Source organism: Amphibalanus amphitrite, unplaced genomic scaffold (assembly GCF_019059575.1).
Source record: "Amphibalanus amphitrite isolate SeventyFive unplaced genomic scaffold, NRLGWU_Aamphi_draft 001212F_arrow, whole genome shotgun sequence".
Classification (NCBI taxonomy): Eukaryota; Metazoa; Arthropoda; class Thecostraca; order Balanomorpha; family Balanidae; genus Amphibalanus; species Amphibalanus amphitrite.
Window position 1 is genome coordinate 70203 of NW_024882706.1, and position 17958 is coordinate 88160.

General features: G+C 55.1%; 1 protein-coding gene across 1 annotated transcript in view; it reads right to left on the reverse strand.

Moving 5' to 3' along the window:
* LOC122371165 (organic cation transporter protein-like) overlaps nt 1–17755 on the reverse strand; it is a 71938-nt gene extending 54183 nt beyond the window's left edge. The window contains exons 1-2 of the mRNA XM_043347300.1: nt 17515–17755; nt 16948–17241 (exon numbers count right to left, since the gene is read on the reverse strand). Of these exons, the coding sequence (XP_043203235.1) occupies nt 16948–17178 (231 nt within the window). The 5' untranslated portion in view covers nt 17179–17241; nt 17515–17755. The remainder of the gene's footprint in view (nt 1–16947; nt 17242–17514) is intronic.
* Nucleotides 17756–17958: the final 203 nt, after the last annotated feature.

The window sequence follows — 17958 nt, forward strand, 5'->3', positions numbered from 1 at the left end:
CGAGTGGGTCGTCATGGACGGACCAGGTAAAAAGCTGAGCTAGCCGCGGACTGACTAAGCTCAGGTCCAGAGCCGATGTTTGACCGGAGGGTGTTGTAAAATGGGTGCGCTGTCCTGTATTTAAAATACACAGCGCCTCATCGCGGATAAAAGATTCTAAAAGTCGACCACGAGTGCCAGTCGTGTCGCATCCCCACGCCAGGCTATGGGCATTAAAATCGCCGACTACCAGGACCGGAGGTGGAAGCTCATCGACAAGTCGATGCAGCTCAACCACCGGGAGCGCTATACCTGGTGGTAGGTATAAAGAGCACACTGTCAGTTCCCGGTGGTTGAAATTAACCCTGGCGGCCACCGCCTGCAGGGGAGTCTGCAGCGGCACCTGGCGAGCAGGTACGCTGTGGTGTACCGCCAGAAGCACACCTCCATGGGCAATGGTAGGGGTGTCCAGGTCTCTTCTAAAAACAGAGTAGCCCTTGATGGCAAAGGTAACGTTTGGCGCTAGCTTGGTCTCCTGGAGACCTAAAACAAGGGGTGTGCGCCAACGGATAAGAGACTGTAGGTCCTGGTAGTTGGCCCGGAGGCCTCTACAGTTCCACTGTAGAATAAAAGGCGTGGTTAAAAAGGCGCAAAAAGGGCGCGTATAACATGAGGCAAAGGCGCACACAGATACCTGACTGACCACAAAAAAGGTAAAAAGCACCGAGAGAAATGCACCTGGTAAAAAAGCGCAATAGCGCGAAAAAGATAAAAGGATAAAAGAGGAAATGACTAGACTGAAAGACTAGACTAGGTCCTCTAACTCCGAGGAGGCGCTCCCCCCGTAACGGATACGGGGATGCCCCGAGCCCTCTCGGTGTAGCCTCCCTTCAGCAGAGGCAGATCGGGCGTGGCTCGAGCCCTGCTGGGGCTTTTTCGCCCGGGGGGCGTCACCCTCCGAGGGTGACCAGCTCGGGGGCGTCTGCCGCTTGGCGAGGCGCCCTGGAGCCGCGGAGGTCTGTTGCCGCCCCGACGGGGATGTCGAGGCGGCGGCCTGTGTCCTCGACACAGGCGTCTCTGGCAGCGGCGGTGGTGGCCGCCGCTGCGGAGGTGGAGGAGGCGGCGGGGGACCCATGATGGGCCGAGTCCCCGCCTCAGGTGTCTCCGGGGTGTCAGCGGCAGCAGCCGCTTTGGCACTCCCGGAGGCGGAGTCGGCAGACGAGGCTTCCTTAGCCTCGAGGGCCTTCTGGACGAGGCGAGCCCTCCTCGCCTCTCGTGCCCTCCTCTCCTCCTCCCCCCGCCGCAGCGCCTCCTGCACCGCCGTGGGCGGTCGGGGGCGGGGCGGGGTGGGTGGCGCCTTACCCTGCGCCGGGGGGCGCCGACCACCCTGTCGGCGCTGGACGACGGCCCAGCCGTCTCCATCACCGTTCGCGGCTGGAGCGGGACTGGGTGGACCCCACACTGACTCTTGAGCAGCCTGCTCTGTGTTGCTCGGCGGCGCATGAGGCGCCGTGGTGTCCGCTGAGTCACCAGTGGCTACGACGGTGAGGCCGAATCGTTTGAGAAGCTGCACGAGCTGTGCCACACTCATCTGGGAGGCATCGGTAGAGTTTGTGACTCTCACCTTCTGGGCATGCGAGGTCTTCGGGTGACTCTGGTTGTACACCTCCCGGGCCTCTTTGAAAGACAAATTTCTGGTAGCCTTGATGGTCATGATCTCTTTCTCCTTGACGTATGCAGGGCAAGACCTATCATACGCGGAGTGCGGCGTCTGCCCCTCTCCGCAGTTGACGCATCGGGGGGTCTCCGAGTCACAGGTTTCGTCAGTGTGGTCCTGCGAAGCACACTTGGAGCACGTGGGTCTTCCTCGGCAGTTATCCTTTGTGTGGCCGAAACGTTGGCAGCGGAAGCAGCGCATGGGCGCTGGGACGAAAGGCCGCACGCGAACCTTCACGTAGCCCACGCGAATCTCACTCGGCAAGTCAGTGGAGTCGAACGTCAGAATTATGTTGTTGGTCGAGACCGTGCCTCTCTTCGTCATGATGCGGCGAGCCGCTGTCACGCCGAAATCGGCGAGCCCGTCCGCAATGTCCTCGTCGCTCACTCCCCTCAGATCGAAGCAGTTAATGACCCCTCGTGAGGAGTTCTTAGAGCGGTGGGGCTCCACTGTAAGCGGGATGGAGACGAGCCTCCGGCCGGATGCCCGTCCCTCGGAGAACACGAAGCGAGTAGCGTCCAACGCTTTCGCCGCCTCCTCGCTTTTCCTGAACTCGACCTCCAGCGCGCCATCACGCATCCGGTCACAACGAACGATTGAACCAAACCGGTCGCAGCCATCCTTCCGCTGGAAGGGCGACAGAGAGCTCAGCTCCCTGTCTGCGCTCCGGAAGATAAGGATCTTAGGAGATCGTGGACCTTTGTCGAGCACCGTTCGCCTGTCGGCCGAGGCCAACGGGCGAGGATCGGCCGAGGCCGAGGGATTGGACTGGGGGGAAGGGGGATCGGTCAAGTTATCCATGTGAAAGAGTTGGTCTCCGCCAGCTCGGCCGCCGACGCTCCGCAACGGCGCCGCTACAAGGCCTGGGACGGCCGAGCTGACTGTACGGGACTTGGCGGCACCTTCCGCGGGGGAGAGAGAGACTCACCACCCCCCACGGTCGGATACCGCCTCCTCCCTTGACGCCTAGCCGAGTCACCGCCAGGGGCAGCGACAGATCAGTCCCACCGACGGAGGACGAGCACAAGTGCCCGAACCCCGCCGGCGACACCTCTCAGACACCACCCCCGGCGGCGTCACGACTGGGAATGGCTCCTCAAGTGCGGCGCCCCACTGAGTGTCCCGCCCTTACAGAACTCAGGGCCAAAGAGGCGTGTTGCCCAGCCACCGCGACTGGCTCCGCACGGTGGGGGCTCAACCTCCAGGATCCCGTTGTCCTGGGGTACGGGTCGGCTCGCCTAGCCTAGTAAAACCGGCTGGTACCCGAGGGGACGCCACTCCCCTTACACTAGCCCAACTCGGCTGTGTTCCTGCGGGTGCAAAAACAACGAAAAAAGGTAGGAAAAGAATCAGAAAGCTGTGATCGAACGAAACGCGGACATCCGGTGAGAAGCAAAGCAAAAGCAAACAGAGACCGCTCAAGAGAAACAAAACCACGAAAACCAAGAAAAATCGGGCCGTACCATCTGTCCAACCAGCGATCAAAGCAAGTCGTAAGCAAGCATGGGTCAAGCTGGGGCCGAGGGGGCGCTACTCCCCTTGCTGGCCGAGGCCAAGGCCGCCGCGGGGCAAAGGCCCAAGGAACCCAGTCCAACAGCGACCCCGGCCACTGCCAACCCCCTGCGGGGCCAATCCTGCAGACAATCCATCCAGTAAGCAAGGCAAGTCCAGGTCAAAACGCGCGTCGAGCTGGGGCCGAGGGGGCGCTACTCCCCTTACTGGCCGAAGTCACAGCCGCCGCACAGCCGGAGCCAGATGACCCCGGCTAAGCAGCAGCTCTGACCACGGTCAGCCCCCTGCGGGGGGCGCGGTCGCTGATTGGTGACCCGTGGATCACGTGACTGGCGGTCGATGTGGGGCCGGTGCCGCGGCGGCGGCGCACTCTCGCAGGAGAATCGGTCGGGTCCGGAACGTTGTCCGTGTGGTGTGGCTCTAGGAGTCGGACTGGTGTGCCGGCTTCGTCAGCTCGCTCCCGAAGTGACCTGAACGTGACAGACGACAAAAATCGTTGTCGTTGTCGGTCAGAAGTGCTTGTGGGATGCCTTTATTTGTTTGTGCTGCCTTCTGGTCTGAGTCAACTACAACCCATTTGAAATTCATAAAGATGAGTGCGACCGGAAGCAGCGAGCTAAATAGCCGAGCGACATCGAAATGTGGTTCGATAACAATCAGGTCGTTGGGAAAACAGCGCGTATCACAGCAGGCGGCCGATCACTGATGAGTGGATACACAGCGCTGTGGGCCATACGTGTGCCTGGCGACAATATACAAACAGACAGGACTCTCAAGCCATCGAACTTCGAGAGTTTGGAAAATCGCGAACTAAAAGCTGCCCTGGAAAAGGCGAACAAGGAGGAGGAAGAGCTTAGTAACGTCTACAGGAAGTGCCGGCTGGCGCTTTGGACATCAACAATACAGGAGGTCTGCACGGAGCAGGTGACGAAGACAATGACGGCGAAGACTCGTGGACCGGATGGCTGCCCAGCGCAGCGCTTAAACCTCCAACAGCGTCTGCAAACACTGCTTGCCTGTGTTGGCAAACGATGGCAAGAGAAAGGCATCCAAATGTCGCAACATGCCAACAAATGCTGACCCGACCGAGCGTTACAAGAGACTCCCTGATGCTTGGTGTGCCGTCACAGCATGCCGACAAAGTGGACCTGTCTGATGGAGAGGTGTATGAGGAGATGCTAAACCCCTACACGCCCTGTAAGGGCGTCCTGGAGCACATCCGTGCACAGGCAAACGTCGGGCAAGATCGTAAGATCCGTGGGCTGCGACACGAGCGAGGAGAGACTGACGCAGACGCCATGGAGCAGCATCACGAGCGACACCCGAGGTCTACCATGAGGTTTCACAAGCTGTATAACTGGTTGCTGCCCCGTCCCGGTCCTACACCACACCGGGCCCCGCCGCTTCTCCTCTGGACGTCACCTCCACCCAGACCTGGCCTAGCCGCGTGCCAGAGGGCCTTCGGCGGGAGACCGTCCGTGGTGGATACAGCCGCAACAAATAGAGCATCTGCAGGGCGTCCTACGCGCCGGATGACGGGCACTTGTGGGTGGGTTGCAGTTTCCGAAAGGCCCGTGGGCGTCAGGTTTGTCAATGGCGACCAACGGTGTGCGCGACCGCGCTGCAAGACGGCAGAGAAGCTGACGAATGTGCCCATTTTTTGCCCTCGCCTCTCAGGCCATTTAGCTTGCTGAGGGCACTATGGTCCAGGGAAGCACTTACTGCTTGGTCTTCCGTTTGTGAGGAACGGAGGAGGAGTTAGCGTTATTTGACAGGAGCTTTAAGAACAATCCGGGTTTAGCGTATGTGCCAGCTGTGTGAAACTGGGCTTGGCGACTCGGATGTGCCAGCTCCTCGGCGTGGCACAGGCTAGTAGCTGGTCAAAGTTTGCTGGGATGAGGCTCGCGAGCGAGGGCTGAAATATGCCACGGAACAGCAAAGTTAACCCTCGTCGGACGTAACGGTTTTTTACATCCTCGCCGGCCGAGGAGGGGGGGGGGGTTGGTACGACCCCCCTCGCCGTTTCGCTCCTGATGGAGCTAGAGCGTCGCGGAAAAACGAGCGTGTCGGGCGTGACGAGAGGAAGAGAATGGTACCAAAATTTTCCTAGGTCAACCGGTGACCTCTGAGGTCAGGGGTCAGGTCAATGACCTCAGCGGTCATATGTTGGCATGCAAACATGCAATCATGCAAACATGTCATATTGCACATCATTCGAACCGGCTCATCAATGCGAGTCATTTGGTGCCTAATTCGACTCTCTACGACGCTTCGTTCAGAAGTTATTGGCAATTTGGTAATTTTGGACCGTGCAGACTGAAATGACGTCATAGGTCAGTGACCTGAATTGACCTGAAAAATTCAAAACTTCATCCGATCCGCCTTCGATGTAAGGTAGCATAGCCAAAAAACGGCGGCGCTGGCGCGAATCCGGAAAATCCGTCTGGGGGGGGGGGGCGAGGGTTAAAGCCCACAAACCCCCCTCGGCCGGCGAGGGTTAAAGCTTTTTAGGGGCTCTGTGTCTGACGTTTAGAGAAGCCGATGCTGCTGTCATTAATGTCCCCATCAGCGCAAAATGACCTTTGAATCAAACAATGGTTTTCTTTAAATCGGATACTTTTGTGTATTATTATATTTGGCACCTACTAGTTATTTGTGGTATGCGCAATATGCTGTATCATTTCACTGGAATCAATTTAACCAACCGCGTTGTTCGGGCTGTTACAGGGGACAGCGTCAGGGATCTGTGCCTTCTGGATGGAGAATGCAGCGAAAGTCTCCTGGACAGCTCTGCTCCGCGGTCGGAGGGCGTGTACATAAGGAGCGGTCATGTGTGGGTGGGGGCAGGGGCGGATCCAGGAAAACTCCAAGGGGAGGGTCATGAATCGAAGTGGTGCCCCTACCTATACCCAAAATTAAAAACTCAACGGATTTCGTCCACTTCATTTTGATGGTGCCCCCATTTTCAGTTTTTTATTTTTATTTTTTTATTTTTAGTCAGTATCTTACCTCTTAGCCACAACCACATTTACCAATTGTAAGCAAGTATATATGAATGTGCTATGTGTATATATGTTGTGGACGCTGAGTAATGAGTACTTACCAGGAACGTTATCAGGTAAGCAAATCGTTGTCAGTCCGACGAACTTGACCCTGGCGTCTAAAGGGTCTGTCCTTGACACTTCAGGCTTGTCAGGGGCACCAAAGTCCTTCCAGGGACACCACAAACCTGTCAGGGGCACCTACGGCCTTGTAGGGACGCCACAGGCCCGCCAGGGGCACCACAGGCCTGCCAGGAAGCAGGGGCACCACAGGTCTAGCAAGTATACACGACAGGCCTGTCAGGGGCACAACGGGCCTGTTGGGCCCATGAGCACCCCTATGGGCAGGGGCACCACAGTCCTTCCAGGGGCACCGCAGGCCTGTGAGGGGCACCAGCGGCCTAGCAGGGGCACCAGTCAACACAGGCCTGCCAGGGGCACCACAGACCTGCCAGGGGCACCAGAGGCCTGCCAGGAGCACCACCGACCTCGCAGGGGTAACTTGGGCCTGTCAGGGCCCAGGGGCACCACGGGCCTGTCGAGAGGCACTTCAGGCTTTTCAGGGGCACCATAGTCCTCTCAGGGCGCAGAGGTAGCAGGGGCACCAGAGGCCTGCCAGGGGCACTACAGGCCTAGCAAGGGCACCACTGGTCTATCAGGGGCACCACGAGCCTGTCATAGCCAGGCATCTCAGGCTTGTCAAGGCCCAGCGGCACCACAGGTCTGTGAGGGGCACCAGCGACCTAGCAGGGGCACCAGTCAACACAGGTCTGCCAGGGGCGCCACAGACCTGCCAGGGGCACCACAGACCTGCCAGGGGCACCAGAGGCCTGCCAGGGGCACCACCGGCCTCGCAGGCGCACCTTGGGCCTGTCAGGGGCACGACGGGCCTGCCGAGGGGCACTTCAGACTTTTCAGGGGCACCAGTCCTCTCCGGGCGCAGGGGCACCAGAGGCCTGCCAGGGGCACCAGTGGCCTAGCAAGGGCACCAGAGGCCTGCCAGGGGCACCAGCGGCCTAGCAAGGGCACCAGAGGCCTGCCAGGGGCACCACAGGCCTAACAAGGGCACCACGGGCCTGTCAGGGGCACCTCAGGCTTGTCAGGGCCCAGGGACACCACAGTCCTTCCAAGGGCACCGCAAGCCTGTCAGGGGCACCAGAGGCCTGCCAGGGGCACCACAGGCCTAACAAGGGCACCTCTGGCCTGTCAGGGGCACCTCAGGCTTGTCAGGGCCCAGGGGCACCACAGTCCTTCCAGGGGCATTACAAGCCTGTCAGGGGCACCAGAGGCCTAGCAAGGGCACCACAGGCCTGCCATGGACACCACAGGCCTGCCAGGGGCACCACCGGCCTTGCAGGGGCGCCTCAGGCCTGTCAGGGGCACCACGTGCCTGCCGGGGACACTTCAGGCTTGTCAGGGGCGTTACAGTCCTGTCAGGGCCCAGGGGCACCAGGCCCGTGGTGTCCCTGCTAGGCCTGTGGTGCCCCTGGCGGTCCTGTGGTGCCCCTGTCAGGACTGTGATACCCCTGATAGGCCGGTGGTGCCCCTGGAAGGTCTTTGGGCCCCCGGGCCTCAAGGGGGGGCCATGACCCATGTGACCCCCCCCCCCCTTGGATCCGCCCCTGGGTGGGGGAGACAAAACTCCTCGAGGTGGAAGCGCGTGCCGAAGATGATCTGGAAAAGCTTCTTCTCCTGGCGGCTATCCACGCCGTGTTTTATCTGAGATTCGCAGGGGAAGGAAAGCATACGCTAACACTGATGTACGCCAAGGCGCTGGGGTTCAACATCCCACTGACACCGATGGCAGCCGCCGTCTGGAAAAAGATAAGCGATGGCTCAGCCTAGGTGCGCCGATCGGTCGACGGGCTCTCAGGCCTCACCGTGTCACGCGCCCGTCTGACAGCGCCATATAGACGGGCCGTGCAGTGGTGAGCACCGTGCGGTCAGCTGGAGCATTAGCCGTGAGCAGGCCGGCTCAGACAGGGTTAGTCAGCGCTCGACAGTTTTAGCCGGGATTCAGTCGCGGTCCGGGCAATGTTTTAAAATCATTCGAAATCATACTTTGTTGTCAAAATCTACAAAATATAATAACGTCTATGATTGATGCCTGTGATTATGATGTTTAGCCTAGTCTTTCCGTTCCGTTCACATTCCGACGGCTATAGGTAGCATAGCCGATCGGTCGATGGGCTCTCAGGGCCCTCGTGTGTGTGTGTGTGTGTGTGGGGGGGGGGCAAGTCTGTGATTGTCGCCTGTGATTATGATGTTCAGCCTAGTCGTTCCGTTGACGTGCCGTCTTCCGACGGCTATATATAATATATCATCTGTCATCACTATTGTCTCTGTCTCTTCTCTCCTATGGATAGAGAGGGAGGGGATTAAGGAAGGGGGAGAGGGAGGGGAGGGGAGGGAGGGAGGGAGGGAGGGAGAGGGACTACATATACACCCATTACTACACCCTCTCAAACGTGAAAGGAACAAAAATACTCCTGGGTGTACACCCTTATACGGTGGCAAAATGTGGGGTGTTGTAGAACACCCATTCAACCGCATTCACTCAAAATGGGTACGATCAGAAAACACCGAGCGAAGATATAAATACACTCCATAGGGAATTTAAATGCACCCAGGGTGATTTGAAAACACCCATGGTGTTATCCACGGTGATTAACGACACCCATCGGGAATATTGTTATTCCCAATGGGTGTATTCACATTCCTAACTACGGTGTTTTCTTGCCATGGTGTAGTGAAACACCGTGGAAAACGTGACCAAGATACACCAAAATTGGGGATAATTCGATTACAGGGTGGGATGGATAAATTGAGACAAGTTTCCACGCGGTTGTACGCCTCGGCTATAACCGCAATATGATTGGTCGCATCGCTGGCACGGCCCTCAGATGCTATAAAAGCGAGGGTGACCCAAGGTTAGGTCAAATCATGTCTGGTCGCAGAGCCGAGTACGATCGCCGAGCCGCCGTGCTCCAGGCGCTGCGCGCAGGGAGGAGCCCGGCGGAGATCAGCGAGTTCCTGCGTGTCCCACGGAGCACGGTGGACCGCATTGCCAAGCGTGTGCGGGCACAGGAGGGCGGTGGAGATGGCGAGGATGAAGGAGAGGTGACTCCCGAGCGTAAAAAGCGTAAATCAGGGCCTGGGAAGAAGAGAACGCCGGCGTTTCTGCAGCAACTCCAGGCTCTGATCGAGGAGGAAGTCACGAGAGGAAGTCTCTCAGGATCAAGGAAGTCTCGTGACTTCCTTGATCCTGCCCTGGATCAAGGAAGTCACGAGAGGAGCTGGATATGTCTTCCAGCAAGACTCAGCACCCGCACACGCAGCAAAGAAGACGCAGGAGTGGTGCCGGCAGAACATGCACCTGACGTGGACCAAGGAGTTCTGGCCCCCCAACTCTCCGGACCTCAACCCCCTGGACTACTTTGTCTGGGGCGAAGTTGAGAGGGTCTCCAACAAGAACCCCCACCCCTCCAGGAAGGCTCTGAAGCGGACCATCGAGGAGACGATGGCGGCCATGGACCGAGCTGTCGTGAAGCGCGCGTGCGGCAGGTTCAGGAGCCGGCTGGAGAGGATGGTGGCGGCAGAGGGAGGGTTTATCGAGTGAGAATGCTCTACAACGATGCCAGTGTCACGAAATAAATATATTTGGGACTGATTGTTTTTTGGTTAACCGTCAAACTGCATTTGAATTGATAAACACAATGTGTCTCAATTTGTCCATCCCACCCTGTAGTGTAGTGTTTTTTATTCTGAAAAGTATAATCACTTTTTGCACGGTGTAAAGTGTTGTAAACACCCCCCAAGAGGGGTAAATATTTTTTTTCCGTGCAGATGTGTGTTCACTCCAGAGCAGGGAGATGAGCTCGCGGCCTATGTGCTGGCCATGGAGGAGAGGCTGTTCGGCCTGACGACCGACGACCTCAAGAAGCTGGCCTTCCAGCTGACAGAAAGGAATCAGCTCAAGCACAGCTTTGATGTGGATAACGAACGAGCCGGCGCCGACTGGCTCCGTTTGTTCCTGAAAAGACACCCGGAACTGTCGTTGCGTCGTCCAGAGCCAACCTCAGCCGCTGGTGCTCGGGGTTTTAACAGAGCTGTGGTTGAAGAGTTCTTCGGCCAGGTTGAAAAAGTGATTGACGAAAACAAGCTACCGCCCAACAGAATATACAACTGTGACAAGACAGGAATCACGACGGTGCCAAAAACTCAGTCACTCATCATCGCGAAGCGCGGAAAGAAGCAGGTCGGAGCTCTGACGTCAGCAGAGCGACCATCGTGTGAGTTCGTAGATCAAGAGAAAATGATACGTGAGCGCATCGCGATGGGAGTCAGAGACCGTCGAATCAACAAGCTCTGCTGAAGAGGTCTGACCTGACACTCCAGCTGGCCCTGGATATCGCGTTGGCCGAAGAAGCGGCCAGCCGTGACATGAAGCTCATGACAAGTTATGAACAGCAGCCTCTCACGACAGAGAGCGCCGCCGCCGTCTCTGCAGCGACTCGCGGGTGTCGGTTTTGTCGCCAATGCCATCCGATGGTACGACAGTGATGTCCCGCGTGGGAAAAGCAGTGCACAGCGCGTTACGGAGCTTATCATTCCGCAGGCAGTATCGTAAGCCGGGGGAGGTCTGCCGAATCTCAGCCAGACCGGCGCCCAGCCGACCGACGCGCCGCCCCCCCCCCCCCCTCTGCTGGCCGGCGGCGGCCGTACGGAGCCGTCACGGACCGCCCCAGACGGCGGCCCTGGAGCCACATGACATCCCGACTGCCCTCGTGCAACAGTTTCCCAAGTAAGGAACGTAAAACCCTTCACAGTGACGGACGCAACTACGCCATTTCTGATTGACTCGGGAGCCGAGTGTTACGTGATTCCGCGTTCGGAGTCGTGCGAGTCACGGGGGACGACAGAGCGGCACGATTAAAACCGTGCTCAATGGCGCTCAGAATGTATGACGGGGGACTGGTCCATACTGAAAGCAAAACTGATCTATTCCGATTCTCAGTCCCAAAACCTCGCTGCGCCTAGGCTTGATTGATGTTAAGAACTGTGATCCGTTGAAGTGTGTACCACTCTGAGACCGACCGGAGCTCTCCCACTAAAGCACCCCCGCCCGCTCACTCACCTAACAGCCGGCCACGGGCTGTTGTCGCTAGTGGTACACTCGGGGGCAGATTGATGTTCCACCACTCCCTATCCATCTGGCTTTCATGGCTCAGCACTGGCTGCTGCCAGTGTCGCCTGCCCTCAGCACTGCTCAGCACTGCCTGCCAGTGCCAGTGCTGCCAGTTCTGCCACTGGCAGCAGCCAGTGCTGAGCCATGGGAGCCCGATGGGTAGGGAGTGGTGGAACATCAATCTGCCCCCGAGTGTACCTACCTACCATTCGATCTCGATGCGTGACCAAGGAAAAGAAGCTACAAACTAGAGATGCCACAAATTTGCAATTTCATTACCCGCCCCGCCCCGCAGCTACCCCTTGCCCAACCACAACTACCCGCAAGCTGATTTTGGCTGAGCCGAACCCGCAAAAAACCCGCAATTTCAAAAACCTGCTTTTGCAAGAAAAAAAATACAGCTGGGTCAATGCTAGAGCTATATAAACCTTACTTGCTTCATTGCTGTGCAGAAAAAGGCAGCCAAACAAATAGAAAGGACTTGAAATTTCTATGCTAAGTCCTCAGGAAGTGCACACTGGATAGCGGAAAATGAATAATGCATCAATACATTTGAAATTCCTTTCTGAAAAGAGTTCAGTAAAATCTTTCTCTCACCTTACCCTTCAGCATTGGCTGAGGATCAAAATTTCACTCTAGCTCCCTCTCAATATTAGGCTTCTAGAATGATATTGTTATCAAAATGAATGTTGATATAAAAAGATATGCGATTTCCAGTTAAAAATAAATAGTGACACGTTGAATAATGAGTATCCAGTCGATCTACACATAAAAAATCATGCAAAATCCCAGCAAAAACCAACTAACCACCAATAAACCACGCGTTTCTGGAAACATGCGTCAGAAGCGTCATCAACAGCTGATTGCAAGGAATGTTACAGCGACTAAATTATTGCAGCCGTAGTTAGTGCGAACTTGTTGCGAAAACACCGTTGTATAATGCATATTCATGTGCCATTCTGATAGTTATTTTACACAACAGCTAAAGTTTTACAAATCAGAGTTAATCACCTGTTAAAAAAAAAGAGACAGTAAATACTAAATTAAATGTAATAATTTTAAAGATGGTCTTGGTAATGCTCTCCGGCTGGTCATCTCTCGGCATACAAATGACAAGTAAAAAGACAAAAGAAATAAATGCGACCAGCTACGTGGTTTTGTAACATGTATAGGTAACTGCTATTTTGAGGTATTCAAAAACCAAAACAGAAAAATTGATTGTAAAATTATTATTGCGTCATCAATGTCAGCTTTCCTTCGCCTCAGAGACCAAAATTGACGCAGTCAAATGCCAATCCTTGTCAGAATGTCGGAAGTGCGCCAGTTTTGTATTGCGTTATGTTTGGGCCGCATGCCAGTCAATATTTTGATTTTTTTGTAAGGGTAATTGGTGTTATTGTCGTAATATAGGGTGGGACAGAACATAGAGTAGGATAGGTAATGAATGAATTTGCATTGCATCAAATTTTGTTTAACTGATAGCTCTTTTTTATGCCGACCAGACGCAATTAACCCGCGCCCTGCTGGGGGGGGGTGTTTGAACACCCCCCCTTGTGGTTTTTCGCGAATATCTCAAAAACGGCGGCGCGGAGCGCCGCCGTTTTTGGTACACCTTATCGTACATCGATTCTACACATGTTGTGAAAATTTCAGACCAAGGTCATTCAAGGTCAGGTCACCAGGTCACTTGAAGTGACCTCACCTCATAAAAAGTTTCAATGTCTGTCATAGCTACACCGAGTGACCGATCGCTTTGAAACTTTCAGCGATTGCTAAGAGCAATAGCATGTATGAAATGTATATCTCAGAATTTTGATATCGATGACCTAAGGTCAGGTCAATTTTGCGACCTCCCCATTATAAGTCAATGGGAGAAAATTGAAATGCGCCTCTTTTGGACAAAAGACATTATAAACACTCCCAAACACCGAATTACAAGTGGTTTAGACACACTGAACATGAAAATGGTGTCCGTGACCCTTGTTTATGCCCTGAGGTCATCTTAGGTCACGAATGGTATCTAACAGTTTTTCGCAAATAACTTTTGATAGAGGCATGCTAGAGCGATGAAAACGCCTTAGATGTGTTCAGCTCGACGATACGGATCGACTGATATGCAACATGACCCTTTCCGGTCAGGTCATGACCTTGACCAGAGGTCAAATTTTCAAGTTGACCTTTCAAGGTCAACTTATAGTTCATTCGATGCGTCTTGACGAGAGTAACACAATGGCGGTAAAAGTAAGCTCGTACAAGGATTGGGTCAAAAGTTATTGCAGAAAAACTGTTTCCGAAAAAAATCGGCTATTTTTGCAATTTTTGCCCCCTGCAGGCAAAACCGTTGACGTTAGGTCAAATCTGAGGGAATTACTCAGAAAGGGCTTTAATAGGGCTATCGAATGCACTTTTCCGCGGCGCTGTAGCTCTATTGCTTCTCGAGTTATGCGTTGGCTTCTTGGAAATTTTCGACATTCGACCTGGAAATCGGCGAAATTTTGCCTTCAATGACCTCTGGTGACCTGACCTTTGACCTGACCAAAAAATTGACCGAAGTGATTTCGTCATTATTTTTTACGCTCTTTCGAACGCCGCCTTCCGCGTATCGCTACGTGGCCCAGGAGCCGAGTTACAAGGGGGGGTGTTCAAACACCCCCCCCCAGCAGGGCGTGGAAATCCAGGACCCCCAGCCGGGCGCGGGTTAAAGTAACATGTGGCATTTGCTCTGATTTTCAACATCTCATTAAAGTCTGGGTTCTTCCATAATGTATATCTGGTGCACACTGCACATAGACTTCAGTTCAGCTTCCTATAAGTTTGCTTTCAGGTTCTTTTATGTTTTATGGAATGCTTTCATCAGCATTTACTTATGCTTTGTAGTTTGTTGCTTGTACCCTGGTCTGGTTTGGTCATTGCTAGACTGTGGATGCTATTGCTGGTTGTTTTCAGTTTTGCATTTGAAATGTGCTACCTTGATATATTTTTATATTTGGTTCTGTTTTAAAAGTTGTTTTGATGAATATTGTATTGTCAACCTGAGCAAATGCACTTGGCATTGTGTTTTGCAATTTGCATCTAAAAAAAATAAATTTATAGGTTCTTAAGTCTGACCGCCAAATACCCGCCACACGACAAGTTTTGCTTCTCGAACCCGCCAAAAACCCAGCGGGTTTTGAAAACCCGCAGAAAGCGGGTTCGCGGGTTCAAAAGTGGCATCTCTACTACAAACAAACGTTACATGGTGCCAGAAAATGGCTACGAGCTTTCGCCCTCAACCAGAACTAAATGTGAGGTAGCTGACGAATGTGCCTACTGATGTTCACCAGGGGCTTCGAGAGAGTGACAAAGGCCAACGGATCTGTCTACACACTGCTTTTGAGAAAGCTCTCAGCAAGCCCCCTGTTTGTGTAGGTACTACATACTGAACGAATGTGTCGGTGAAGCTTGAGGGCCGTATCAATAATTACACCTAACCCTGTGAGTGACCATCGTGCTGGGAATACGCATCAATTTAAATAATACTGGACAAAAGATGCACTACCGAGAACCAGAGAACCTCAATACCTGAAAGGCAATGCTGGGCATCACCGGACCGCAGGTAAATGTTTGAAAAAAAAAACGCCAGAAACGCAACCGCAAACAACGCAAAAAACGTAACGCCCGCACGCCTTCAAACGCAAACAACGCCACCCGGACGCACTGTGGACAAATGTGAATATGTGTATGGGAATGCTGTGTGAGAATCGGTGAGAATGCTGGCTGACACAGACTCTGCCGTCAGTATCTTACCGTCTCACATACAAGAGAAGATGTTCCCTGAAGTGGTTCTCACCGGAATGACTACAAGGCTCGAAGGATACGGTGGCCATCGTCTTCCGGTTCGAGGTGTTCTTCAGGTAGGTAGATGCATATAAGTGCTTGCAATGGTAGGAACTGCACTGCCCGTGTGTATGTGGTTGACGCAGGGACTCCGCTGTTGGGCAGATACCTGCAGATGGGACTGAAGCTGTCTATCACGAACGGTGAAGCCGAGTGTGCGGTTCAGGAGGCTGATGGCGTCTTACCAGGGACAACAGGGTTCGTTCACCGGATTCGTGTGAAGCCTGAGGCTGTTTCTATGCAGCACAAGATGCAACCAACCCCTTTCACCCCGAGACCCCGCAGGTGAAGGAGCATCTGACAGAGCATCTGCAGGAGGCGGGAGTGCTCGAGAGGGTGGACAGCTCGCCCTGAATATCACCGATCGTGGGATCCAGATAAACGTATTCAACGTGCTATCGGACCGAAGAAGAACGATAAACTGAGAATGTGGGTCGATCTCAAAGCCGTTAACGAGGCTATCGAGGCCAATGGCCATCCACTGCCAGCCATCCAAGACATGCTTGACAAGGTGCAGAGGCCAGCGTTCTCGTGTTTGGACTTGAAGTCGGCATACCATCAGTTAGAGATGCACCCAGACTCGTGGCCACTGCCCACGTTCGTATGCCACGAGGGAACTGTCCGCAGGCCCGGGCAGCGCTTGTCGAACAGCACTGCGGATCCGAAGGTTGGGACTTTAATTGTGAAAAACCGCCCGCCCGCCGCCAAACGCAAACACCGCAAAACGCGCAAAACGCACGCCCAAAACGCCAACGCAAACTTCGCAAAAACACAATAACCCGCCCGCCGAACCGCAAAAAAACGCCGCAAAAACGCGCGTCCGCCACAAATATGTCACGAGGGAACTGTCCGTACGGCGCCAAGAGCCTGCCGATGGCGTCCCAGAAGGCGATAGAGGCGATGTTGAAGGGCCTAATCAGCGTGCAAGTCTACCTCAACGACGTCATCGTCTTCGGAGCAGACGGCAGAAAGCGTGAGCGACTGCCTGCAGCGTTGGCTCGTATGACTGATGGGTCGTGCGACTGATATGCTTACAGCGAGTAAATGGAAAAAATAGGTAACTAGCATAATGGGTCGATAACATTGTCCACTTTTTCTCAGCGCGAGAACGCACCACGTGGAAGTTTACTGGATGAGAAGTTCGCCTTTCAGGATAATTCTTCGAGAAGGTAAGTATGCTTTAGTTATTTATAGTTTGCTACCACATTTTCCACAAATATCAAACCCTGCACGCCTACTTATTTGTGGATTAAAGCAAATAAATATCTCACAAAAAAACAAGACTGCTGCACGCTACCCCTTCGAAACAAAACAACATACGTACCTGTTCGCAAACAACACGCACAATCTCCAATAGTGACGGTGAGAAGCATTCGCCAATCACGTTGCGTGCTTTCTGCTAGCGCTGAATTGTGCCGTGGGCAAAATGCCACTGAGTAGAGATGCCGCACTATCGTCTTTATAAGATTGTGTACTTACATGCCATGCGTAGGGTACCGTGAAATGTCAGCACGGCATTTGATAACGCGCCCTTTATAAGATTGGGCCCCGGTGTGATCTGGTTCTGGTCTGTCTGGGTCCGGTCTGATCCATGCCTGGGTGTGGGACCCGTGTCCCGTTGGTGTCGTGCCTACCTCGGCCGGGTCGGGGATGCCCTCGCGCCGCCACTGTTGGTCGTCCCAGTGCGGCGAGGGCGGCGCGCACCAGTGGGCGGTGGGCGGCGCCAGGAAGGCGATCACCAGCACCTGCCAGCCGCAGACCACGCCCACCAGCGACAGCAGCAGCGACTGGCACGCCTGCCACCTGCCCACGGTCCCCATCGCGGCCAGCACCGGGTCGTCGCCGCCGCCGCCGGCCGCCGTCATGGTCCCGAGCTGAACAGACGGCGGAGCGGCACGCTGAGAGTGGCAGACGGCGGAGCGGCCGACCTGCCAGCAGATAGACAGATCCCAGAAAATGGATCCGAGAACTGATCCCACGGATCTGGATCTCGCATCACCTTAATCCTGGGTCTGAAATTTCTACAGCAGCAGAAAAGATGCATGAAAAGGTGCCCGCGTTTTTTGAGACATATGCGAAAACCGCAGCGGGTGTTCAAACATCCCACCACTGCTCTTCCAGCCCGGGGCGGGTTGGCGACTGAATGCGCCGTTCGCCACTCCTTGTCCAGCCCGTCCCCAGCAGCCGTCCGCAGCCCGTACCTGCTGTTGGCCTCTGCCTCTGCCTCAGTCACTCGGCTGGGGCCGTGGCTGCCGGCCGCGGACCGCCGTCTCCGGCTGCGCTCCCAGGAGTCCACGGCCTGGTCACACTCGCCGCCTCACAGGTCAGTCAGCGACCACGGCCAGCCGCTCCGTCCACCACAGCACAGGTCAGTCAGGCGACCACGGCCAGCCGCTCCGTCCACCACAGCACAGGTCAGTCAGCGACCACGGCCAGCCGCTCCGCCTCTGGGCCGGTGCCAGCTGTGACGTCATTCCCGGCGATCGAACGGGCCGGCGCGCGCGCAGATCCCCAGCGCGGCGGGGGGGGGGGGGGGGGCAGGTCAGGTGACAGCCGCCGGGGACAGATCGGCTGATGCCCCCGGTGCGACAGAGCAACAGCTGAGCAATGAGCATGCCCGACACTTAGCCCGACAGAGCGGGCAC